This window comes from Thunnus thynnus, chromosome 8 (assembly GCF_963924715.1).
Source record: "Thunnus thynnus chromosome 8, fThuThy2.1, whole genome shotgun sequence".
Lineage (NCBI taxonomy): Eukaryota > Metazoa > Chordata > Actinopteri > Scombriformes > Scombridae > Thunnus > Thunnus thynnus.
In genome coordinates, this window is record NC_089524.1 from 24,662,775 (window position 1) to 24,690,666 (window position 27,892).

At 39.0% G+C, this 27,892-nt stretch overlaps 2 protein-coding genes across 6 annotated transcripts in view; both read left to right on the forward strand.

Moving 5' to 3' along the window:
* Nucleotides 1-1,340: 1,340 nt before the first annotated feature.
* Nucleotides 1,341-6,245, forward strand: gpx4a (glutathione peroxidase 4a). 3 transcript variants are annotated; one of them, XM_067597386.1, is made up of 7 exons: nucleotides 1,341-1,497; nucleotides 4,150-4,244; nucleotides 4,349-4,493; nucleotides 4,801-4,952; nucleotides 5,145-5,169; nucleotides 5,428-5,487; nucleotides 5,886-6,245. In XM_067597386.1, exons 1-7 carry the CDS (start codon nucleotides 1,432-1,434, stop codon nucleotides 5,916-5,918), a joined length of 576 nt encoding a protein of 191 aa, XP_067453487.1. In that variant the 5' UTR covers nucleotides 1,341-1,431; the 3' UTR covers nucleotides 5,919-6,245. The 3 variants fall into 3 exon arrangements, with proteins under 3 accessions (XP_067453487.1, XP_067453486.1, XP_067453488.1); XM_067597385.1 differs by having other exon boundaries at nucleotides 1,357-1,524; XM_067597387.1 differs by lacking the exon at nucleotides 1,341-1,497 and adding an exon at nucleotides 3,520-3,744.
* Nucleotides 6,246-7,855: 1,610 nt separating this feature from the next.
* pip5k1ca (phosphatidylinositol-4-phosphate 5-kinase, type I, gamma a) overlaps nucleotides 7,856-27,892 on the forward strand; it is a 49,232-nt gene continuing 29,195 nt past the window's right edge. The window contains exons 1-2 of one of the 3 annotated variants that reach the window (XM_067597379.1): nucleotides 7,856-8,308; nucleotides 27,686-27,717. In XM_067597379.1, coding sequence (XP_067453480.1) covers nucleotides 8,176-8,308; nucleotides 27,686-27,717 — 165 coding nt within the window. In that variant the 5' untranslated portion in view covers nucleotides 7,856-8,175. The remainder of the gene's footprint in view (nucleotides 8,309-27,685; nucleotides 27,718-27,892) is intronic. The other 2 variants (XM_067597380.1, XM_067597381.1) reach the window with 2 other exon arrangements.

The following is a 27,892-nucleotide window of genomic DNA, read 5'->3' on the forward strand; positions in this document are numbered from 1 at the left end:
CCCTGACCCCAATGCTGTTGCCGCTCTGTGTTGATTTTTCTCCATACAATGCTCTTTCTCTCTTGTTTGGATAGTTCGATGCAAATGTCTATTTTTTCTTTCTTAAGTCCTTGTTTAGCCAGTTTGTCCACTTTTTCATTTCCCCCTGACATCTATGTGAGCTGGGACCCATAAGAATATGATCTTCACGCCTTGTTCTATTGCTCTTAGGTGAATTGTCATTATTTTGACTAATAAATCCTGATGACTATTGGACATACCCAATTTAAGACTAGATAGTCTAGATTGATCTTTATTGTTCAATCCATTCAAGAGCCATAAAAATGGCCTACAACTCAACTGTATAAACAGCTGAGAAATCCGAAGTGCATTTAAATATTTCAATCTTGTGGCTTGGTACTACAACTGCAGACCCTGTACTGTCTGTAGCTGGGTGTCTGACAGTTTCTTCTTCCTTGTTGATTTTTAAAGGCAGTTTGCATCCAAAATGTTGCATTACCACTGTCCACTGGATTGAAAATAAACCTCAATTCTCCTATCTAATCTAAATTATTATGTAATAATTAAATAAATAAACAAACAAACAAATAAATAAAGTTCTTCCCCACCCATCATCCCAATCTATAATATTGTGTAAATTTGAAAACCCAATAAATATAAATACATTTAAAAATCCTACATAACATAAATCCCACTAATGTCTTAGTTTCACGTTTTGTTGATGTAAATGCTAACTGAAACTTTTTGTAAAAATGAAAATGAATCACTTACTCTCAATCTCTTTTTCAACAGTAACTTCGTTGCCACATTTAGGTCAGATTTTAGCTGTCATTTCCACTATAAACGTAATTTTAAACGTTCTGTTAAAGATGTTATAATATATTTTGAATATAAAGACCCTAAAATGGATTTCACTGTTAATGTGATGATTGTAATGGGTAAGTTTTTTATTCACAAATGTCGTTTTTCAAAGAAATTACCATTATTTTCTATGTTCCCTAACGATTTCACATATTTTTGAACTCGTTAAAATCTCTTCAAAACCAAAAGAATATATGTAGAATCGATTATTATAATTACATCTTTGGAAACATATAGAAATGCCTTTATTTTATTTTAATATTTATTTTTATTTTATTAAATTGATTGTTACGATAAATAAAGTTTCAATAAAAAAAATTTGAAAAATGTAAAAAAATGTAGGTGAAATTTTAAAAACAACTACGTTTATAATAATAATAATAATAATAACAATAATAATAATAATAATAATAATAATAATAATAATACACTTTATTTGAATTAACTTTCTGAGTGATTCTCACATCGTGTTTCATAACAGCCTGCAGGGCGGAGTCTGCAGCTACACTCAGAATGTAGCTATTGATCTCGCTAAATGTAGCCTCTGTTTTTAAAAAAAAAAAAAAAAAAATGAAGCCGCTACATGTGATTTTGACATTTGGGGCTGTGGCGAGCAGTGGAGTACTACTGGCGATGGTACTGTACTTTGTATTTTCCACAATGGTAATGTAAAACCTCTGCGGTGTTTCGGTGTAACGACTGACCGTGTTAACTGGTGACTTTCGGCAGATGCGTCGTGGTTGCTCCGAGTGACGGACGATAGCTGTTAAGAACACAGCCTTTAATTTTACTTTAATCATTTTAAATGCATGCTTATCTGTGTTTAATAACTACGCTGACTATTTAGGTTAAATTGTGAACAAGAAGAATTCACGTCTCGTTTCTTATAATGTGGGAAACAAACCGTAGCCTATAAGTTGGCAGTGCAGCTGTAGCCTATTTTGGGATTTTATACTGTTATCCTCAATCGGAAAGTGACCCATATTCAACCAATATATAATGTATATAATGTGTAACCGATGTATAATAATGATGACTCCTCATTAGACGCTAGCTGCTCTGCTAATCCATGTTTGTCCACATTAGAAGTCACTTCAAGAAATGTGAATGCTTCTTGCTTCCGTTTAATTTACACACTGTAAGACAAAAAAGAGGGCGAGACTAATATTTATCTGTATTGAACATCTAACTTCATCTCGACAGCTGACGTCACTAAGATAACGACGGACTCTGAAGGTCACCAGTTAACACGGTCACAAGTTAAACCGAAACAGCGGTACATCCATGTTTGTGCTCCTGTGATTTGTAATTTGCGTAAAAGTGATGTCAGCAACTGCCTGTCTTCAACATCTGTATATTCAACAGCTGTTTTTCATTCATAAATCCTCCACGTTGTGTCTTGAATGTAGTTTCAGAGTTTCTACTGGTGCAGTTAAAGTCTGTAATTTGCATTTAACTCAAGTACAACCACCTTCATGGTTGTCCCATGCAGTTCATAAATTGGTGCAGGGTTACACTGTACAAAGAGAGGTTGAGCTACCACTGTTTAGTATTTGCACATCACTGAATTGAAGGTAACATGAGTGTTGTTTGTTTCTGCAGCAGCACTCCCTCCTCTGGCTGGTCGCCTGTATCAGCTGATGATCAGTTTATCATTCTGGGAAATACAGTGACAGGCTCAGTCATTTTAACGGTTTTGTAACACAAGGTCATATCAGCACGTTTTCTGTTAGGCTACAGCTGATATTTTATTATTCCAGCATTTCTCTCTGCAATGTAGTGGAATAGAAGTGTTAAGTAGCCTAAATTGGATATTATTTTATATTATTATATTGAAAGCTGTATTTCTGTTCTCACAGTTCTTTTCACATGAATATGAAAAGAACTTTGGCTGTGTACTCCTGCTTAGCCATATTGTGCAAAAATATGTTTGTACTGCCTATAGAAATTTCTCTTAGTTTATTTAATATATATAGTAGTTCACAAAACATATAATGTATCGTTTGTCATTTTCATTAACATATACTTGTGGCTAGTTTATTGTATGTTTTGAATCATATAGGCTATCTATAAATATTTAAGAACATATACATCGTAAATTTTCGATATTGATACTTGTTTGTAACTATTTGTCAAAGCCAAGCCATGAAGCATGACTCCCAAGCACACCTGCCAGAAAACTGAGAAATAATCTGATCTAATCAGATCAGCAATTTACCTAATCACTTGGTTAGTTATGCAATGTTTTGCTTGGCAGTTCAGCCAGTATTACCAGATTTTAATTTGTTGTTTTGTCATGGAAAAGTAACTTGGCCAGCATTCTCTAACTGTTCAAAACACTGAATCTCTTGTTGTCTCGGATTATAATTATCTGGTAGTGTGAACAAACCATTGTGACTTTTATGTCAGTGAGTGAGATTTGGAAGTTTGTTTTTGTGCTGCAAATTATTCTGCTGCACTGATGTAACTTTTATTTTTTCTTTGAGTCATCGAGCACATTATGTAACAAGGTTATGAGTTTCTACAGACAGCCTCCAGCCCTTTGCCCCGGCCACATGGAACTGAACCCCTCATGACCTAAATGTTTTGCTTTTATAAGGAGTCTGTAACAGTCTGTATGAGGTGATGTTGTGGACTGTGGACCGCAGTACACCTGCATTTCTGATGTGGATTCATTAGTCATCAGAGATAGACCTATTGGAGAATCACAGCCTATCTATTCAGTTAATGATCACCCGCTGCCTTTACATGAGGACACTGGAACGTTTGCTCTCTCAGTAGTGGGATTGTGGTCTGACAGTGAGGGTGAGAGGACCTTACTGAAGGGCAATCATGCGCCTGATAGGGTCCGCTGTCCTTTTCTCTGTCCTGCTGCAGGCTATGGTAAGACTGAATGAGATGAGAGCTGAAACACTGGTTTATGTTGCAGTGCTGGAATTAGCTTTTGGACAATGTCAGGTTGTGTAGCCCTCAATTTATCACTTGTAATAGGATGTGACATCTGTGAATTGGATGCATTCCTAATAGATTTCATTTTAATTTATTTTGTTACATTTTATGTATCTATTATGCAATATAGTTGTGTATTTTTTTAATGATTTGCACCCAGCAGAGACTCTCTAATCTCTCCTAAACCCTCTAATTCTCAAAGATAACTTGTCATCGGACATGTGTATACTGATTTCTAATGTATTTCTTGTTATTTAATAATCACACAGCAGGATAAAAGTGTCTGATTCTGGAAGAAAGCTCCCATCGCTTAACTCTTTTTTTCTTTTTTTCTGACAGTCTGCACCGACAGAGGACTGGCAGACGGCCACGTCTATTTATGACTTCTCAGCGACAGATATCGATGGCAACCTGGTTTCCCTAGAAAAATACAGGTGACTTTATGACATATCCTCTCCCTAAATGTGCGACAGCATCCTATTACAATCCACCAATCAATGAAACATGTTGTTTGTGTCTATTTATATTTCTTTTTTAGGGGGAATGTTGTCATCATCACCAATGTTGCCTCTAAATGAGGCAAAACCCCAGTAAACTACTCTCAGTTTACCCAGATGCACGCCAAGTATGCTGAGAGAGGTTTACACATCCTTGCCTTCCCTTCTAACCAGTTTGGGAACCAGGTACGTTTCACATCACTCTGCAATTAACCAGTCTGCTCATAAATCACAGATGCAGAATGTAAAACAACATGGTGATATGACAAAGGTCTTGATGAGACCTCACAGTGTATCTTTAACTACCAACACGGAAGTTTGTTCATTAATGCCTTTTTATTTATCATATCTGCAATCTGTGAAATCAAGGGAAAGATTGGATTACATTATGTCAACCTTTCATCTTTTTTTAATCAGCCCAGGTTTTTTTTTTCCATTTTGGAATAGCAGCTATTTTATATATCATTTGATATTCTTATCCTTTGCATTAAAGGAGCCTGGCAATGAAACTCAGATCAAGCAGTTTGCTCAGTCCTACAACGCTCAGTTCGACATGTTCAGTAAGATCGATGTGAACGGGGCCAACGCCCACCCTCTGTGGAAGTGGATGAAGGAGCAGCCCAATGGGAAAGGCTTCATGGGAAAGTAAGTGGCAAACAAATTATTGACTAAAAGCAGGGTGGCTTTCACCTGAATATGAAACAAAGGCATTTCATGACCAGTTATAGGTATAATGACATGAAACTGGTAAATATGTTTTTGATTGAATTACATGAAGATACTGTATATCAATTATTGACTAACTTCTAACATGATTTATTTTTTTAATTCCTGCAGTAGCATCAAGTGGAACTTCACTAAGGTAAATATTTCAGTTATTTATTATATGTTTAGACATCAACAGAGTTTATAGGGCTGACAGTTACTCAGCTGTCCTCGTATTCTTGTGCGTCAGTGATAAGCCAGTGTTATCTCCTCTGTATTATCAGTACAGCTATGAATGCAATATAGCTGGCTAAACCATATTTGAAGATATAGAATTATGTAAATGCTTTAAAGTATATTCTTAAAAACACTATTGTTAAAATTTCATGTTTCCTCCTTTTCCTTTTCTGTCTAGTTTTTGATCAACAAAGAGGGGCAGGTGGTGAAGAGATACGGACCCTTGGATGATCCAAGCGTACGTACAAGACATCTCACTTTTTACACAAATGTTCTAAATTTAGCTGGTTTAAATGTTTTGATATCCTCTCTTATAATCATCACTCCCATGTGGCCGTGTCATTATTTTTCCTGGCAGAGCTACATTGTCTAAACATTGACAACAAATCTTTTCATTCGCTGTCATAAAACCAGTCCGATATAAAACTGCGGACAACTGAAAACTCCGCTGTTGTGCTGTGAATATGAGACAGGAAAAAATGAGATTAATAACTGAAATGAATCAACAAACGAGAGAGAATTGGAATTAATTATAACTTATAACTAATATTGTGTATTGTTATGTATTTCCAGGTGTTAATATGTTTCATTGCCACATGTAATAAATGTCAACTTCTGCTTTTGTTTTTCTTCCAGGTGGTGGAGAAGGATCTTCCCCAGTACTTATAATCCCCTAATGTATGACTGATACATCATTTACTGATACTCAGTCCAGTTTGTTAATCCATAGCCTGTTTCCCTCCTTTCTCGGCCTCTCCAAGCATCAGTGAATATATTTTTTTGGGTCCACCCCAGACCAGTGACGGTCAGCTCATAAACCCGCATGGCGGACCGGGCAGACCTGATGAAAAATGGCGTGCAAACCTCCTGGGAGGATTACCAAGCTTATATTCATGTAGTTCACTGGAGAGAAAGAGAAAAGAATCCATTTAGTCTCTGATTAATGTGTAGCATTGTTTCAATAATAAACTGCACTAAGGTTTTGTTCTAATGATATTTTTGTCTATGGTGTTTATTGTCTGTCAGTAACACATCGGCAATTTTCAAGTGTAAATACTGGTGTTGGTTGTAGGATAGATGTGTGTTAATGTATTGTCACAAGATATTGATGTGCGCAATGATTCATTCACTCATTATGTATAATGGAAATGGTTAAAAGTGACAGAAAATCCATTTCTATCTCACTGAGAAATGTAAGCGTGTGAATCAGAAAATCCTTAACAAGTGAGTGGTAGAGCTCAAAATGAAACTGTGAGATTTGTCCCTCTGGGTAGAGAAACGCACGACAGTCTTATCTATTGGACACTGGATGCACAGTACAGCAACTCAATACTTATAGGGTTTTTTCCATTAGCCCGGGTTGGCCGAGCCAAGCCAACCCGTGATGAAATGCGTTTCCACTACAGCCTTAGATGACAGACACATTTATGATGTGTTGCTATCTTATAACTTGTAAGGGGGTGAACAGTACACACTTCTAGATTTGTACATTCCCACACTATAGAGCTGTTGCAGAGACACTGATTAATCTATTAAACCACCCCATACAAACTATAATCTCATAGATGCTGAATAAAAACTCACAAAGTGTTGATTTTGGCAGAAGCCTAGATCAGTGGCTCTTAATCTGAGGGTCGGGACCCTACAACAGGTCAGGAGGTTAATCTAAGGGGTCGCCAGATGATAATGATGGTGGGAAAAAATTAAAATTGTATTAAAACATTATTATTTTGTAGCTTTTTTCTCATCTTTGTGTTTGCCTTGTGAAATAATGTAATGGTTGAGTTTTTCAGCCTCCAAAAATTATTATAATGAAACACTGTGAAAAGGGAAAATCACTCTCTGATTGAACTGCTCACACAACTCATGGACATGCAACCTGTAAGCAGTATTCACAAGAAGACGTGACTTTGTTTTAAGTGATCACAAACAAATGAGGTTGGGCCTAGATGAGATAAAACTAATCTTTGCAAGAATCCTTATAAAGACATACAGTTTTATATGAAAAAATCCCATCTACCTCCTCACGTTTTCCCCTGGAAAAAATAGAACTGCCTGCCAATAATTCTATATTAGGCTGTGATTAAAATAAGGCAAGTATAAGTCTAGAATTAGGCAAACTTGAGGTCTTGTTAGAGTTGTGTTTTGTGCTCTGTGTGTATGATAGATGAAGAAAACAGTTGTTTGAGATTTTAATCAAGTTGTATGCATATTAATACTCATTAATCTGGTAGTAGAAATGACAAATGATAATTATAACCTTAGTTCTGGGTCATATGGGCAGTACATAATAGTGTTATTATCACTTAGCCTTCGATTTTGGAGCCAGACAAGTTTGACATTTATATATAATACTGTATGATTGGGATGAGGTCAAAAGGCAAGAGCCAGGATGATAATTTGAGAGAATAATTACACTTTAATTTTGCATCATTGGTTTGCATCTCTCTGGCTCACCTCTACTTTTCTGCTAAAGTGTTTGAAGCTGAAATTAATTAAAATACATGACAAATAGGCTACGAGTGTTGACTCACCAGAGGGGATTAAGAGTACAATACAACCACTCAGACTGACGCCCATCAGCTTTAGACTGACTTCTGCATGTGAATCAGAGCATCCAGGCGAACAAGCTGAGCTCCGGGCTGCAGCTCCCCGCAGCCTCCTGCAGAGGGAGCCGCAGTGTCCACCACAAAACCAGGCAGCAGCAGCAGCAGCAGCACAGTATCAGCAGCCAGACAGGAGCGGAGCGGAGAGGAAACACCGCACAGATGAAGGGACCATCGCGGAGAACTATCACATATCCCTCCGTGTGATTATTGTTAAATATCAAACAACACACCCATCCCTCCTTCCTCCCACCGGGGTCGCGCCGTCGCAGTGGGTCTTTCAGTCAGACGGCTTGCCTGTTTTTCCTCCGGGAGGCTGAATGGAAGCAGCAGCCGAGGGAGCGGTCGGGCTGTCGGAGGCCGGGGACGGGAGCCCGCTATCCGGGGCCGCAGCATCCGATGATGCGGACACGGTCGTTGGAGTGAGCTACGGGATGGACGCCGCAGATATGGGTACGATGTCACTCATCACATAAACACCTGTCCGTGTCTATTTTTTATTTTACATCATTATCCTTACATGCTGCTCCTGCTGTGAACCAGAAAGTCCCGACTCATCTTTGCTAGCAAGGAATTGGTAAGCTAGGCTAGCTGCTAACTTAGCTGAAATGACGAGGAAAGCAGGTAAAGTCCTACACATATGTATTAATGTAATGTTATACTGTACATGTATGCAGGTGCAGTCGGTACAGTCAGTAATACAACACACAATGGCTGGGAAATGAATAGACATTTGAATGGGTAACATGATATATAGTATAAGTTAGCTGTAAATATTTCTAATTACCTGGCTTGTCCTATAGAAATAGCCTAGTAGCTATAGATTTCTGATTTCTGAATATTTTCTGGGTAGAAACATGTATATTTTACATATATGACCTTCTCCCATTATAATTATCACCACCTGTCACCCACACACTGTAAAACACATGGATGTAGCATTTCAGACATCACCCATCAAAGAGACCTTTAAAGCTACATTTTGGGCTTATCAGTTTTAACCATGTTGGCAGTTGTAGCTAGAAAATTTTAAAAAATTGGGCAAAAGAGGGGGCTGACAGTTAGATATGCTCCCGAAAATTATTTTAAATCTTTATTGACTCACATCAGAAGATATGAAATAGGCCTTTTTTTACAGCAGATATTTTGACTTGTAATAATAAGAAAAGCAGAGGTATTACTAACAGTAACAAAGGCTTTTTTTCATTCACATGTCCCAGTAAGATGTGACAGTGTAACAATGAGCCAGCATGCACAACACCTGGACCTTGAAACTGAAGCAGCTAAATGGGATTCAGCCTTCTGTCAAAATGTATTTTTGTAAAAAAGGCCTCTTAACATTTGCTGTCATGATGTATTGTGGTTACCAAGTGATATATCAGCCAGGATGTTATGTCGGCAGATATTATCTTATGTATTTTGGTATTGTGTATGTGTCAGCCGATAAGTAACAAGAAATAGCACTATAGAAATGCCAAAGATGTATATGTGGTAAACAGCGTCTCTATTACATATTTTTTTCCAGCAAACACTGACAAGTTTATTACTTGACCCACTCAGTACATATGTTAGCTACAGTTCTTTAATAAGGAAATTTATGGATCTTTATCAAAAATGATGTTTAAAATGATGTCTTTATGTTATATAAATATTGTTCATTATTCATTTTTATCAGATTTTTAAAATTGTCAAATAATTGAATCTGCACAGGAACAAGTCAGACAAATTAGTAAGACAAAATTTATGTATGATAGCTGCTGAAGATACAATTTACACCTGAAGGGGCTGTTCAGTTGCACCATAGCTGTGCATTGCTGGGATCAGTGGTATGTACTCTCTGGCTGCAATGGAAATGAAACCAGTAACGTCACAACATACCTGATTAGAAGGAAGTGTGTAGTCGCCGTGTAGTTGCTTTTGTGCCCTTTAGACTGAAAGTTGTAGAAAAGAGTGAGGTGCCAATGCAGGTGGTCATGGTTAAAATTAGACAACAGTGAAAGTTGGCGAGAGCTGTGTGAAAGCAGTTGTTACTCTTATTTTTATCATTCTCAGCATTCATATTTTTGTGCTTTGAGTAGAACTGTGATGACAAAGATGAGGAAGGTATGTCAAGATGTAAGGACCTTCCCCTCAGCTGTTGTGTAGGTTGTGGAACTCATCATTGTTAAAAAAAAACATTTTGATTAAGATGGATCGTGTCCTTAAAGAGAGAAACTACTCAGAGTCGCCAGAGGAAAAGTCTTACACAATATGTTGTAAATTATTCCAGGAAGGTGGAGCAGCAAATGTGACGGCAAACTTTCCAAGATAAGTATTTACCTTGTGCAGCTTAATCTGTAGAACAAGTTTGGAGATCTTCTTTGTGAGGAGTAACGTTGGATAAAATGATGAGGTCTATTACGAGCAGGTTCATGAGTAAATATCAGCCAATGTTCTTCGTCATGGAGTCACATTTTGATAGAGTGCAGTCAAGTGTACAGGGATAGACTGTGTGTAGATATTTTAAAGTGGAGGTAGACACGTGCTTATAGATGAGATCACTAAAATCTTTGCATTATTAAAAAAAAATGCCTGAACAAGTCAGTACCTGCAGAACAGACAAAACAGGCCTGGTTCCTATACCAGAGGCACAAGTTCACCTTTATACTGTCAGTCCGTACTAGCGTTAGTTATAAATGTGAGTTTATGTAAGTTGTCACCTGTAGTTACTGAGCTATTTGCTATTTTAGTGTCATCCAGTACAAATGTCACTGAGAGTGATAATTCTCAAATGGAGATCATCAGTTTTTACTTCAGAAGTCAACATAAATTTGGTTTTGTATGCAAATTTTAGTTTAAAAATGCTATCTTGAGAGTGTTAAAAGCAGGTTGCCGTTGTTAAATAGCCAGGTTAATAGATAAAAGACAGCATCATCTACATAGAGATGGGTGCTACTATACAAATGACACAATGTTATTTTATATAGCAAAGTGATGACTTTATAATGGATGTGTGGATGTGTCTGTAATTATATGTATGCATGCTTGTAGCTGAACGTTGAGCTCTTGAGTCTCACAGCTGTCAGTCACGTTGCATTCACTGTACTGTCATGTTCACTGTACATTCACAGAATTTAGGGGTGGGGAGGGGTGTTCAGGGTCCCTTGTGATGACAGTGCTGACTTTGACAAGCGAGCAGTACCTCCACACAGGAAAGGCTCACGAATCAAAGGGCTGTCTTTTGAGCGTTACTAGTCGAGCTTAACTGTAGCTCAGGGGGTGAAAATGGAAGTGGGGTGCCTTTGGCTGCAGATGCTTTTTTTTTTCCTGGCCTGCTTGCTGGCGCGTGTCTCATGCACCCGGGGTAATTTCACAAGTGTGTGCCTGCTCAGTGCACCTTCATATACAATGAAAAACATGGGCCTTAGTGGAAAGAGAGAGAGAGAGAGAGAGAGAGAGCTTGCATGTGCAGATGAACAGCATTAAACAGATGCATTATGGAGTTCACCTCTGCCAAATGTACTCAGGTTGACTGTTTAAAGGCATCCAGCATTCACCTATCTGTACTGAGAGAGCAGCAAAATATAATGTTGATAAAAGCAACAGAGGACAAGTTTGATGAAATTTGTGGTGGGATTACATTGGATAGAGGAGAGGAGGACACCACTGACTGTTTAAGCTTTTTGTTTTTAACATACCACCATCTGTAACCTTGTTGTTACCCAATTTAACCTCAGCTTTATTCATTTCGGAATAGGCTAATGCTGTAGGTTGAGTTGATTTGAAGAGTTATTTCATTATGCCCAACACCTGTGCTAGGCTATAATATGCTATTAGAGCAGCATTTTGATAGCCGATACCTCACAACAAACCTGATTATGCGAATATTTTTTCAGTCCGCTATGATAGAAAACTGAATATCTTTGGTTTGTGGACTGTTGGTCAGACTTTTTACACCTCGGGCTTTGGGAAGCAGTGATTGACATTTTTCACCATCTTCATTTTATAGACCAAATGTTGAATCCATTAATTGAGAAATGAATCAACAGATTATTCAATAATAAAAATACTCATTAATTATAGCCCTAATTCTATATAGCTATTGGATACACATACTATAATCTATAATCCAATTAAAATTCCAAAATTCTCCTCATCAGGTAAACACTCTGCTTGTGGTGTAGCAGAGTAAATAAATAGGCCACTACATCTGTGTGGTTTTTCTCATTAATATTGGCAACACTTGAGCGGCTGCATCACCATAGTGTGTTATTCCAGCCCTGTGAATACTGATGTTCCCTTGAATATATATTCCTGACCAAAGCAACCAAGGTTGTCTGAGAAATATGTGACAGTTTGAATACAGATAAATGCAAAATATGAGAATTATGCCTGAAGGCTGGACTAGTATGTTTTAAGTTAATGGGTTGGAAACCCACCTTAAAATCTGTTCTTGTTTTCCATAATTTTTAGTGTGGAACAGAGTTTGACAAATGCTTATGGCTGACCTACAACATGTTGTCAAGATGTCAGTCCACAGGGATGAACATGAATGACAGTGAATGTGTGAAACCATCAGCTCCAAGCTGTTGGTATTGTCAGAAACTACGCTGCACTACCACGGTTTCTATCACTGTTTGAATGAATTACACTTACAACGAGCCATGCAAGTTGTAGGGTGATTTTATCTGAACATGTGCCACTACAATATTTTGGTTTTCCACTGTTGAGGTTATCATACATTTAACTTGTAGATCTTGTTGTTGTTTCCTAATAGTGCTGCGTTAACCTCCCCTCTGATACAAAGCTTTTGTAGGTGAAGCTTTGTTGTCTGATAAGCCCTGCAACAGGGAGGGGTAGGTGTGGATCACACTATGACTCCCATGTAACATCTCTCAGTGAAGATTCTTAAAGGCACAGTCCATTAGAGGCTTTTTTAGCAGAAATGTGGTTAACGTGTGGGTTTCATTTCTATGACAGTGCAGTGGTCAATGAAAATGAATGTAAATATCAGCTGTAAAGGTTCTGCTTCATTCCCATTGCCTCCTGGAGTAGCTAGATGTCCTTGTAACACGTCAAAATGACCTGAGAGCTTGGTTAACGTCAGATCCTGCGTAAGTGTAATTGTAGGCTGCAGCGTTCAGCTCGGCTGCTCTGGATGTGTGAATACAATGTTGTGTGGGTGTCACAGCTGGCTGTTAAATATCTGTCTGAGCATTTAGTCCCATTCAGAGCTCCTCATTCTCAGGCAGCCGTAACTTCTCCCTGTAGTCTTCTACCAGCACGATAGCATTAATCTCGCTTATCTTCCCTCCACACTCGTACTTTACTCCTCTCACCTTCAACCTCTCCTCTCCTCTCCTCTTCCCTCCTCTCCTCTCCTCTTACTCCAGAGTGAGCTAAAACTCATTTACCTCCTCCTCTGTGAGTGATTCCCTTGGCTTAGCCACTCATTTGTCACTATCCATCAGTCCTCGCCCCTCTCTGTTTTTCACCTCAGGCGAGGCCTGTCAGAATTGCTGACGGAGGCACAAAGGGTGGTTGCCTCCTATGGAATACACCATCCATCTGCTTTGTCCTTATTCGTTCCTTTGCTTTTACGTGGTCTCTCCATCTCTCTCTCTCTCCCTCTGTGGCTGTGCGTGCCACAGTATCACAGGAGCAGTTTGTATCCCAGTGGCCAGTTCTCAGAGCTTGTATAGGGGCTTGACCCTCTGCCAGGTTATTTGATGTCATATTATTCAACGTAGATGATGACGCAGTTCAGTTACATCTTGCATGCTGCTGATTCTCCAAGTGGGGGATGTGTGCTACAGCAGCTATTTTAAACAGGATTTACAGCGAGGCAGGAGTGTTGTGTTTGCTGCTTTCTGTTCTTGTGCTCGACCAGGGTTTTTGATTTTCTGAGTGATATCTGCTGGGAAGAGAGGAAGGATATAGAGGAGATGGAGACAGGGAAGAGAGACATATGCATTTATATTCACAATTTTAAACTGTATTTTCTTCTGTTGTGGTGACTTTGCAGCTGGAAAAGGCTTGTATGTGCCACTGGATGAGGCTCTGGCTCAGTTTTACACTTGCAGTGTCATATTGCCCCAGCTTTCCCTCAGAGGGTAAATAAGGCAATGACCTGCTGTTTTCAATTAAAGGAGTCACTGTGCCTAGCCCACTGTGCAGGCTATTATTATTTCATAATCAGTACCTGGGGCATGAATGCAGACAGACAAGAGTGTGAGGCTGTCAGACTTTTCTAAATCGCCCACCACGTATAATTAATGGTGATTATTTTCAACAGAGAAAGCATTCTAGTGGTGCCTGCAGGTAGTAATGTCAGGTAGTGGTTCTTATGTGGTTAAAAGCTAGTATTTGACTTCATCCATTAAAGCATTAAGTCCCTTTTTTTCTACAAGAACCTTTGAATATCAAAGTTCTGCATATTCAGAGTTGAGATGAACACAATATCATCTAAAATGTTTTATTTCTGTGTTTTTGCCTTGATCTTAGGATGGTTGTGTATTAGAAGTCATTGAATTGTAATTGATTATTTGTTTTACATCCATCAGTCTTTTTAGAGTATGTGAATAGTTGAGTTGCTGTTTTAAAAGGTCGAGCTGAGTAAGACTTGATCCTTAAATTGTCACAGTTAGTTTACAGTCTGCTCGAAGCGAATGGCAAGCAAAGCCTTGCAGAGTGGAAGAGAGAGATGCTAGAGGGTTTATGTAAGTTTAATGCGGTCTGAGCAGTGAGAAAATGTATTCATTCATTAAACAGTGTGGGCCTAGTTGGCAAATTCGGTCTCCCCGACCCTGGTTTAAGCAATAGTCTACTTTAATCTCATGTGATGGTGAATTTGCAAGGGATCCAGAGAGCACGCTAGACTTAGATAACCAAGGCTACATTTCCAGTATCCATCAGTTTTAGTCACTGTGTGGCTGCAGCACTGATTTTGTCTCAGCAAAAGTTTCTGTGTTAGATTTACCTGGTTGGTACATGTTTGTCTCTGTGGGCATGATTTGCTAAGTTTCTGTCGTACTCTGTACCTAGTGGCATGAATGTTATTTATTATACAGTCAAATGGAGGTAAAGCTTGCCTGTCATATGTATTGAAGAAAGGATCAGGCAATTAATGGGAGGAGTAAGGGACAGTGTGAAGGAGCGTTTACCAAGCTTCACTCAACTTGCATAGAAAATTTGCACAGCCATATAAGGGAATGTTATGAAGAATATAGTTTGACTTGTACACTCTGCTTTTCTTTTACACACCATTTTCTTCTCTGTATAACTACCCTGTATATGCTGTAATAAATGTGCTTGTAAATTATAACGTGTTGATCTCCAATATCCCATCAGTGTGTGATTATTGCTTTCCTTGCGTTACAAGGAAAAATATTCATTCCTTTCCAGGCTCTCTCCACAGATGCCTTTCTGTTTCCTCCATGTTTGGATATTCTGTGGGCAGCCTGGAGAAGAGGCATCCTTTTCTATACAGTTCTGAGCTAGATCAGCAGCTGCAAGCTGTGTTATTAGCTGCATTGTATTTTACAAAAGGCCAAGGCTGCTGCCTGTCAGTTTTCCCTGTGGGTATTCATCTGGGCCTACAGTAGCCATGGAAAGGATTTATCTTTGAAACCACTGGCAGTGTAGCCTCACACTGTGTATGAGAGGTAGAGCACGAAGAATTATATGCATTGGGGACGGACTGTGATCCAATTGGCTGAAATACCTCCAGAGGTGGTCAGGGGCACATTGTGACCACATTGAACACAAGTGTAAATGCAATTCTGTTGTCAATCCACATACAACAACTACATGGGCGGAAACACATAATCATACACGACTTCCAAACTAGCGAGGTAGCAGCCATTAGCCAGTTAGTGAGCTAAGCTACTAGCAAGAGAGCAGGAAGAAAGCTTATGGACATTCAAAACACTCATGGATGGAGTCAAGACAAGACCAAGTGTCGGCATCTTCCCCAACTTTGAAAAGCAAGCAAAAATCCATGCAATAGTGTTTTGTTTTGTTTTTGGATCCCTGCAAACGAGGGGAGAGTGTGACATTCGGTTGTTTGAGCTGGACAGATCAGGTCTCAATCGGATCTCAATGTGGACTCTGGAGACACATATTAAATTCCAGGTGTAAATATAATCAGGTTAAATCATATCTAGTTACAATCTGGATACGAGACACATTTTAATGCACAATTGTATTTACACTTGTATTCAATGTGGTCATTCGTCAATGTGTCCCTGACCACCTCCAGAGGTAGTGTGGCTAATCGGATTACAATCCGTCCTCAATGCATTTTAGGTGCATTAACACCTGCACTGTCATGTGGTCAAGCACTATCCGATTGCAATGCGATCACCCAAAACACATTTTAATGCAAAGTGTAAAGGGGGTCAGTGATGGTGTACGTTTACCTGAGGCTGCTACTCACAACAGTGTAGCCAAATCATCTGCACTCTGTGTATACATTTAGATGGCAGCCTGTAGAGCTGGTAACTGTATGTAAAAGGCATAATGGGATAAATGCAATGGAATAGAGCATTTGATGCCCCCGTTTTAACTGAAGATGGTTAACTTGCAACGTTTTTAACCACATTGCTGGTAGTGACTGAGTAATATATTTTAAAACCAGTCTTGGTAACCACTAGTTTAGGAGCTTCATGACAATAATGTAATACAAATGTTTGACACATATAGTACTATGTAGTACGGTGCGTTCATCTCTGCACTGAAGTAAGATGAGGAATTAAATCTGCAGGTGTCTACATAGATTTTTCTGTGTAGGTATGAGATTGACGGGAGAAGCAGTGACCCACGCTGTTGTACAACTGTACTCCCTCAGTAGTTTGAGCAGATTACCATCTACTGAGTCACCAGAAGATGCTGCTCTCAGCAGTAACACAGCAGCGCACAGGAGTCAGGCCGATCACCACCCTATTTTTGTATTATCTGCTCCACCCTCATGACTCTCTCCTCTCCTCTCCTCTCCTCTCCTCTCCTCTCCTCTCCTCTCTGCTTCCCTCTCCTCCTCTCCTCTCCTCTCTGTCCGTAAAAGGACCTTTTTCACTTGGCTGACAGCTTTCACTGCATTTTGAGGATCAGCAAGGATCACTAAGCTCGGTCCTGATCTGGGAGCTCAGTAATGAAAAACATACTGAAATTGCGTAAGAGTTTGAGCACTTGTGTGTTTTTTGTGTGTGTGTGTGTCATTTCGCCGGTAGAACTGAGCCATTTTTAGCTTTGCCCAGAGAACAGGGTGCCACTACTCAAGACTGCCAATCTCCTCAGGAGCAGCAAGACCTCCCTGAGGGACACTTTTGACATATCAGTCCAATGGTATAAATACATTATTTCCAGGAGAAAAAAACGTTTACTGAAACAGTAAATATAGAAATATTCATTTCTGACTGGATGGAGTCATGTTTGCACTGGCTCAGTCCACATGTTGACTCACAGTGTGGGCAGGCATCACAATCCCGCAACACGCAGGTAAACGCCTTACAGTTAGGAGCTGATGTTATATTGACTTTTGGTGGTGGATGCATGTGTGTGTCTCCCTCTGTGTTATGTGTAAACACCAGCTACTATCACTATGGTGTTCATAATATTCTGTCAGGACTTGCCCCCTCCTCTCTAAAAAAAGACACCTCTCTCTGTATCCAATCACTTTGAATTTCCATTTCAAAGTCCACTGAGCTTTGAGGCCTTTACAAGGTAAAATCATACTTTCATACCCACCTGTTCCATTAGTCCAATCCAGTGAAAAATGAAGATGTAACTGTCCGAGCCTCTTCTGTGCAGCGGCGAGATTAGACTTGAGTCATTAGCTGTTGTCAGCATCTCATTTCAGCCTCTTCTCATTTTCAGTTTGAATGTTAAATAAATGGATTTGGACATTGAAGACAGGAGGTTGACACAAGGTACTGGCAGGTGGGGCGTTTTAATGATGATGATTTACATTTTTATTAGAAACTTTCTTTTGTCAACCTTTCACCAGCATAGAAATGTGACTGTACATAATTGCATACCAGAAATACAGCCATTCCTGCACTCATCACTGTCTCCGAAATGTTTTAATAAACAGATTGACTTTTATGGTCAGTTGCTTTTGTCCTAATGCTGAAGCAGAGCGGAGACAGGCAGCAACCCAGAAAAACAGACAGACGGTCTTGTGACTTCCACCTGTCCTTGCAGGGGCGCCATCTGATCCTGATAATCCAGACAGTTAGTCTAGTGGCCTGGAGAGAATGGGATTGGGATTAGCGATAGTAAAGTAATAGTGACTGGGACTTGGCTGGCTTTGTATTTCGGCCTCTGTCTGCCTGTGTGACGCTCACAAAACCTCACAAGATTCAGATTTTGTCTGGGTGAACCCCAGTTAAGCCAACTGAAGTTATGGTAGCGAATGTGTCTGTGTTTCTAGCTCTCAAATGTTGGAAAAGGCCTGAGCGGAAAATGATAGGTGTTGGTCTGTTTTGAAATGATTTGTGCTATTTTACAGCTCAGCAGTAGCTGGTCTTAAGAAAATCATTGCTACTTACTCTGTTATTATCTGCTTAAATGGCAAACATACTCTTTTGCAACCAATACTTTTTTTTTCTCCTGAAAAAAGCCATTTTTAACTTGTCTACAGGAGGCATATTAACTGACTGAAATTGTCTGTTTTATGTGAATTGTCACAGTATTAATCTCAATCAGCTCTGTTACAAAATTAGCAAAAGTGAAGATAACAGCAGAAAAACCCTGGTTCAAATTTTGAATGATATGAAATTGAGAAAAGCAAGTCATTTTTGTTGTGTTGAAGCTGTAACAAATATAACTATACTACAGCTATAACAATTAATCAATTAAAAATAGCATTTTTGTTTCCTTTTGATTGACTACGCAATTAATCAATCTGTCCCTTGACTTGTATAAAGAAGACGTTCCATATTTCTTATAAAAACTCTCCAATACATGTGCTAGGTATAGAACCAACAATTATTTTCATTATCAATTGATTAATCAATAAGTTGTTTGGTCCATAAAATGTCAGAAAAGCAACAGTCCACAACCCAAAGATATTCAGTTTACTATCAACAAAGACTAAAGAAACCAGAAAATATTTACATTTGAGAAGCTAGAACCAGAGAATTTGGACTTTTTTTCTTTAAAAAATGACTCAAAACGATTAATGGATTATCATAATAATTGGCGATTAACTTAATAGTTGGCAACTAATCGGCTAATTGTTGCAGCTCTAAAATGTGCTTATATCTGGACTCTTTGCCTGAACGCAGACTCTATTGTGCGTTGATGACCTGGCTCCAAGCTAAATGTCGCAAAGGGAGGTTTTTTTGAGCCAGCTAAAGGCAGGAAGCTTTTTATTAAGCCTGCCTGCTTGCTTGCCTGATGCTATTGATCATAATGGATGACTTGGCATGGTGAAAAGCTGTCCTCTCCAGCCGCTGCCCCCTCCACACACTCACTGTATTATACAAAGTGTATGATGTGCACTGACAGCAGAGGACGGAGCGGCTTTCCCCCTCTGTGCACACCGCTTTGTTTAGTAAATCAGAGGAATGCTGAGGGGAATGTAATTTAGGGAGAAGCCTGTTGTGGATGTGTGCCGACACCAACATGCCAGTTTAAGACGTGCTAAACGTATTTAGAGCTGAGTGCAACCGTACTTCCATACAAGTAGTTGGCTGTGTGTGTTTCTCTGACCGTGTCTGTTGCTGTATTTCTGCCTCTGTGTGTGTGTTTACATGCAGAAGCAGTGAGGATAAGCTGAAAGGATATTATTCTGCCAGAGCGCCGTAATTGCAAGAAACATTTAAAGCCTCTTTGAAAAGCTTAGCATTATTGAGTTGATGACTCCTTAATTATGAGTGTTGCCACCCAAGTAGCTCTGTACTAATAATAGAGGAATGATCAATTGAGAGGAATTATTGATGCACACCCGGATGTCTTCCTCTACACATGAGTAGAAGGAATCAGTGAGTATGTTTACATGCTCTCAATACTATTATGATTGGGTTTTTGGAGTATTGTGTTTATGTGTTTTTGCATGGTAACATTATGTCCTAGTTACAGAAAGATGGAGAAGCTCTTCTGCTGGTTGGGTTGGGCTGGATTACTATTATAAACCAGTATATTCACTCAAATCACATTAGAGTTGGTCAGAAAAACAAAAAAACTGATTTTAAACAATATAATGATTATTGAAATGTTGTGAAAGTATCACTTGTTGCTTCACCATGAAAGGTGATGAGATAAGACAGTTCTTGTCCAGCAGACAGTGTTGAAACGCAGCAGCGTGAAGGCAACCATAAAGCAAAGTGAGTTCACCTGTTAAGTGTTAGGCATTAAAGAAACAATGGACACATGTGGAGACGTCAAGTGTCCAATGATACACCTGCACACACACAGTTATCAGAAACCTGGAGATCAGTATGTGTGTGCCAAGTAAACATCATATCCTGAATATCATCAATGACAGGATGACACTCTGGTGTTCATCCAGATGTACTCAATTCGGCTTTTTTACTGCCTCCGCTTTCCCACTCTAGGCTGCGGCCAGAGATGGAGGATCACACTGGCTGACTGCTGCGGTCATGGAAAAATACACAACCTGCTGGCTACTGAGACTGAGGGCTCAAGGGTCAAATGGCCTGATGACACTGATTTAGGATCAGTTTGCCATCCTCAGTTTAAACAGCGCTCATTATTGTTGCATAACTCTCCTAAGCAAAGCAAACTAGGCTGAGGTTAACCATAAATTAACATGTTCTAAAAAAAGGAGTCCGTCTGAACCTCTGCAGCATCGTGGACAAGAGACTCTCTTCCTCCGTTTCATCCTCATGCTGTTGTCAGAGATAATATTACGAACCCGCAACATTGTTCGCTAAGCATAACACTGACATAAGAGACGACTGTGTTTTACTCCACAAAACATCCCTGTCTATTGAGTAGGCTGCCTTGTTGTTTTTTTCTCTTGTTTAAATTTGACAGAGTTATAGATTTCTGTTTTCTGTAGGTCAGGTCAGGCGCACTTTGACACAATGAGCAAATGCTGCTTTGTTGTGGCATGAAAAATTAACACCCAATCGATAGCTGGAGCTCCATCACTTAGCCTCTGCCAAGATAATAAACAATCATCTCGGAGACTGCCTCTTACTTAGCTCATCCTCAGGGAGTCTTGGTATTGATCCTCATCTGGGTCGGACATCGCTGTCAGTAAAACACTTGAATTCGTCCTGTTTCTTCAGTATTTGTTTTAGATTTATTTTAATGTTGAGATTCACAAAGGCATCATGTTTCAGCTAAGCTTGTATCAGTGAGCGGGCTGGTGGTTGTATTCTTTTTTTTTTCAAATGCTTAACTATGAGTTGCATCATGTATCGCTGTGTGGCTGTGCTAATGCCCCATTTAACAGCAGCGTGAGAGGACATGTGGAAGGCAGCATCTGTCTGTTGATTCCAGGCACACGTGTGTTATAGTCATAAAAAAAATGCTGGTTGACCTCATTGGGGCACCATGGAAACAAGAGGGAGAAAGAGTGTGTTTGTGTGAGAGAGAGACGCTATATAAACACAGAGGACAGAACGGATATTTTTTATATATTTACTGGATTCTGCTTAAGTTCAGCACGTGGAAAGTAATACGGGTTATTATAGCAACTCAGTTCTCACATTATCATGACAGATTTTAATAAAGAGTTCAGTAAATTTTAAAAAGTCACTCACATGAATGATTTAAAAAGGGGCCAAAATCAAGAAAAGCTTGACTAGTCATCCATATTTTTTTTTTTATGTAGGCCTCCTTGGATCTGCACTGTCCTGCACACCTTAAATAAGAATCAGTTTTAAAGCATGTTCGGCTTTTTATGGTTGTGTTTAGTGCTGTAGAGATGTTATTTCATACAATTTTGTGTGAATGAAGAGCCTGTACACTTGAGAAGAAACAGCAGGACAGGGGATAATGAGAAGCATGGAAGCTCAAGACACACTACGCACTGTACTTGATATCTACATGATCAGTGGGCAGTGAGGACAGTGTTTTGTCAAAAGTCTTCATGGAAACACAGAATTGACATGTTATCTACGAATATTGACCCTAATAAAATAGATCAGGTAATAGCCAGGTGTGACCATACACATAAAATACAGTTTGTTAGTCACTGACCTATATCATATGTCATATGTACAATACTACTACTAATCAAAAATTTGGACATTAATTCAAGTGAATTGGAAAGTGTGTCCAAACTTTTGATTGGTACTGTACATGTAGATAATCTAAAATAATCCAATGTTGGTGCACGAATGTCTGTACTTGTAGTTGGTAAGTGATGTGTAGTTATTGTCTTATAGACACTGAAGAAGGATACCAAACAATGATACAGACAGTGATGAATCTAACTTGATTTTAAATTGAAAAAGAAAAGAAATCCATCCTGCATCCATCGTTTGGAGTCTTGGTAACACTAATGTTTAATATTTCTTATTGTATATTCACTGTGTCCAATAAGAAACAATGTGTTGTCAGTGTTGTTGTTTACTGGCTGTGTTTAGTTTAGCATTTAGCTGTTGTGTTAACATTTTGGGTACCATTTTAATAATTAATGATGCTGTTTAGCTACTATATAATATCTGGTGTAATTCCATGGTTTAGCAGCAGTATGCATGGATGGCAGCAAACAGGGATTAATATCAGACAGCAGTCTCATATGAACGGGTCAAATATGGGTTGAACATGTGATCATATTCCTGCATCAAAAAATTATATAAATAAGCTTATGTCTGGCCTCGCCTCCCATGGCTATCACCAGCCGGTAATGGACCGCTTTCTTAAGGATTTTAAGAGCCATTAAAATAACACATAGCAGTCTGGCTAGGCAACAGTCTCAGCTAGAAGCTATTTATTTGGATGGGTCTATTTGTTGTTCCATCCCCTGAAGAACTCCACAGCGTGATGGTGTTGTATTTTTCATCATGTCCTCATTCTGCAGCTACTTAACATTGCTAAGGATAGAATCAGATGGGTACCTGTTAAAGGTAAACAGAAGGATGTTCAGAGTGATAACATATTATCACATCAAACAGCTGCGCTGCAGGGTAGAGGCATATATCAGTTTTTACAGGAATGTCAACATGAGATATGTATAGCTGTAGTAGCCTAAAATTAAATGAAAGGAATGTGCTAAATGGTAGTGGGTAAAATAATGTCTTTATTGATAAATTTAGGTGTTTAATATACTTCTTTTTCTAGATGTTAGAGAATATTTTCCTTGTTAGGACAGTACTTAAGCATTGGGTTTAGTTATCACAGAGGAGATGATGTTTTTTCAGTAAGTTATGATGCCCCCCAGTTTCTATTTATTATCCAGAGTCTTCCTCTGTTCTTCCCCTGTTCACTGTAATATACTCTCATCATATTTATGTCTCTCCAGTTCTTGCAGTCACAATTGGTTGCTTGTAATCATAATGTAATTACATCTCAGACTGTCACAAACATCAGTGAAATGGCTAAAATATCAAGGAAGTTCTGGCTCTTGCTCGAACATTCACACATCTCTTCTCCTCACAGAGCCTTCTCCCTGTTCCCAAAATTGAATTTATTCATTTTAACGGCTTTCTTGTCTGGGTTTACATTATGCTGCCGAGGACGGTGATAATAGATGAATACATGACATGAATACACTAAATCAGATTACATTTTTGGATTAAGGTTTCAGATATCTGAGAGATTTGGGATAGTTTACAGATGTTTCAGGAATTAAAAAGCCTCATCTGTACCTCACAGTCAGGCCGCTGATTACTGCGGCGTCTGAACACTTTTAATAGATTTTACTAACTTAATAATTTAATTAATTTAATAGATTTTTATAGGTATCTCCATGGTTGTTAAATATCTTAGCACAGTAAATAACATCAAATGTATTAGAAATATTAGTGATAGCAACAGCATTATCATATGTTGAAGGATAAATACTATTGTTAGTATTAGTATTAATACAATATATAGGAAGCAGAGTATATCATAGTTTTGGAGTTTTGTTTCAATTGTTGCTGGTTAAGCTGTCTTGGTGATGGTTTGCGTTGAGACAAGCAGGGAGAGATGGAGCACATGCTTGGACACACAGCCAGACTCGTACATGCTCATTCACTACACACACACACACGCACACAGAAGGGAAAAGACGCTACTGCAGTAAGACACGTAACACACACTCACACATACGAAGAACCAGGCACGGGGAACCGACAGACGAGATGTGAAGAAACCATACTTAGCACGCTCACACTTGGACACAGACACTAATAAATAGTACGGCGTGGTCTTTAATTATCTGCATTGCAAACATTCTTTACCACAAGGTATTTTTCTTTTTTTTTTTCATGAATTTTACTCCCTGAATGTTCCAGCTTGCAGGGAGCATTGCCGGGATTGCACTGGCACGCTTTAGCTTGCTCATCCCAGTGCGAATCTGTGTGACCCAGGGAGAGAGAGAGAGAGAGAGAGAGACAGAGTAGGAGGAGGGGTGGCAAGTAGGCTATTCTGTTGCTCAGTCACATGCGCATCCACGAGAGGCAGGCAGACATAGAGACCAGAGAGGCTGGATATCAGCTCAGCTGCAAACACGGGCTCAAACTGTGAAGATGCTATCCCACTCATCATGAGTGACACTGGGTTGTATAGGTTAGCTGTTAGTGTCTCAACTGGTGAGAGACAGACTGAAGCATGTTATACTGGTCAGAGGTTGGAGCCTTCAGAGACTGCAGCCGGAAATTCATGTTTTATCTCCAGTCAGCCTTATTTAGCCTGTTGTGACCAGTTCACAACATGTCTTAGGGGATCACTTGTAGACTATCTTTAATATCTTGCTAAAGGCACTTAGACAGAAATCAGTGGCTGTGAGGAGAAAAGACATTTTTCATGCCAGATATGACATATTACAGCCAGAAAAGCACAGATTTAACATTAATATTTCATAAATAGCAGTTCCAGGGTCATGGTGTGCGTGGTTTACTGGAACACGTGAGCACATGAAGCCATCATTAATGTTATTAGATTCACCTGTGCTTTTCCTGCTCTGACAAGTCAAAATGGCTGCTGTGAAAAGGTCTATTGTGGTGGCAAATAAAATGTCTTTTTCATGGAGGACATTTTGACTCGTCACAGCAGGAAAAGCACAGGTGTAAATGATAAAATGAATGATGACTAAATTCCATTTGGCAGCTTTCAGGGTCCTGGTATTGTGCTTGCTGGCTCACTGTCATACTGTCGTGGCTTACTGGGACGTATGAATAGAACGGAGCCGTCGCTAATGGTAGTAACACCTGTACTTTTCCTATTATGACATGTCAATATGTCTTAGAGAGCTGAGGGGGGCTTACGTAGTTACAGCAGGTGTAAATCATGTGTATTGTGTCCTCATGTTTTGGCGAGCCGAAGACAATTTTCCTCCCTAGTAGACAATAAAGACATATTCTATTCTATTCTAATTTATTCCTAATGAAATAAATAATAGCCATTGCATGCATGGCTGTGCTTCACTTTGATGGTGACTGACTGTGTATGTGTCTCAAAAACATACACCAGAGTTCAGTTAGACTCATTATTACTATCCATCCATGCAGAAGCAGCAAAACATTAAATTTGACAAACCGTAGCAAATCATTGAGTGCTAAAACATTTCTTACAGTTTCTGACAAAAAAACAGCCACACTTTCTGTCTCACATGTTTTGCATAACCAATCAAAACACAGGGCCCTTTTTTGCGTGAAATAATACAATAATTGACTATACAGTACATTTGTTATAGATATTAAACTATGTTATGTTCAGTTTTTTAAAAATAAAATAAAATTTTAAAATTATATTTTAATGAAGAAAGGTTTCAGTGGTGCCTCAGGAGAGATTGGGGCATCTATCTACTAAAAGAAGGAATCTCAGCATGTCTGTGTGTCTGTATGTATGTATGTCCTTCGTGTTACAAGTTAAGTTATTTACTTGAAATGAGAAAAGAACATTTATTTACTATTAGAGTACTTATAATTTATATCATCTCTGTATAATAAAATGTTAGTTTCTTTCCTGTTGTTGGTGTATATACTCATTCACACCTCACATCAACTGTATTAATTTTTCTATACATTGAAGTAGCGGCAGGAGACCAAGCAGTCGGCCTGTTCTGAACAGGCACGTTTTGAACGGGGCTGCACTAGCTCAAGAAAAAGCTCAAGTACTCTCCTCTGCTCCCTTCCAGCAACTCCTGGATGACATAAATATGATTAATGCAACTCAAGAAACTCCACCCGTCTTACGTTGGTTGGCTCAGTCTGTGGCGCCACTTGCACCGAGAACAATCATTATGTCAATTTACATGACATACAGTAAATCTTTCACTCAGCCCCATTTCAAATTAATTAATGATGGCTGAATTCCATTTAGTCCCAGTGTTGTGCATGTTCACTGCCATGAGGACAGTGAACAGAGCCATTGTTACTCTTATTAGCAACACAAGTGCTTTTCCTACTATGACAAGTCAACATGTCTGCTGTGAAAAAGGCGTCTTATGTACTTTTAAGTATCATGTATGTGCAGCAGTGAGCTACAAAAGGAAATGTAATACATAATATTAGATTTCCTTTTGTAATCTTCTAATCTAGCGCACCAAAATCTAACCCACTGCCACGTAATAACAAATAATAAATCTGCTATAGCAGCATGACAGATGTTATGATGTAGTGTCGTTCTGGTAGCAGCAATTGCCATAAAGCTAATGTCCCGTCCAATTAGGAATATCTTATCTTATCACTTTTTGTATGCTCATTTATTTATTCAGAAAAGCAGATTTTCCATAAATTCCACCATCTGGGCGACTGGGTACGATACAGGCTACAGTCGGGGAATTATTCAGCCTCCCTCTTGTGCTGTCTGAAGCCCTCTCTCATCTCCTCTGTTTGAGTCTTTCATCTCTTTCATTTGTTCATTTTGTGTTCTTTCTGTCCTGCCCTCCTTACCCTTCTCTGCATTATTATGCTGAGTGTTATATGTCTATAATTATGCATCTATTTCAGGCCTTCCTGGCAAAAACAGTCCTCTGATTGCCTTTCTCTACTGCCCACATCCTGTTATTAGATGAAAAATTATCACAGCATAACAGATGTATCATTGTGGTGTTCCTGAAATTTGTTAGATTGGCACATTTAATGTGTTCAGTTAGAATATACTAGTTTCTTGGTGTAACACATTTCAGCCTGCATAATATTAGGCTTGTAAAACCAGAGTGCTAGTATGTACTTTACTCCCACTTCAACAAACCCACAGCAGAATAATTTAAACTTAGCAGAGCTGCTCTTTTCATATTAACTCAACTAGAAAATGAAGGGCTTGTGACCAACACAATAAGAAGGTGCCTGGGCTATTTTCAGTCAAGATTTATGTATATTTACATTGATTGTTACACACTAAACTAGTTTTACCTAAAATGTAACTTTGATTGGATTTTACTTTTCATCATGGGTGGGCATTGCTAATCTACCATGTTCAACATCTATAAGGTTTTTTAATCTTAAATCATGTAAAATGTATTAAAACACACACACACACAGTACATTGGGGTTTAAACAAGACTTGGTGCCCTTGTAGCTGATGTTACGCTCTCCTGCAGTTCCTCTAGCTGACAGGCCCCTACTTGTGTTTGACACTGTTATTACATAATGTTGGACTGCTGTGTCCACCCTTTGGGATTCATCCTTGTCACAGAGAGCACTAATGATGCTGAGTAATGGAGCCTCTCCATCTCAGAGCGACTAACACAGCCATCTCTGTCTTTCTTCTCTCTCTGTCTCTCAGATGCTGCTGCTAGGAAAGCCTTCATTACAGAGGTGAGCTACCATCTGTCCCTGTGCACTTCTCTCTTAAATCCCTTTTTGATTCTGTTCATCAGTATCTACTCCCTCTTTAGTTTTAGCCAGATTTTTATGAAATGCTAATTGAACCCAGAGCTCGATCTGAGGATTTCGGGCAATTAATTTTTGCAGTACATAATTTTACTATCTC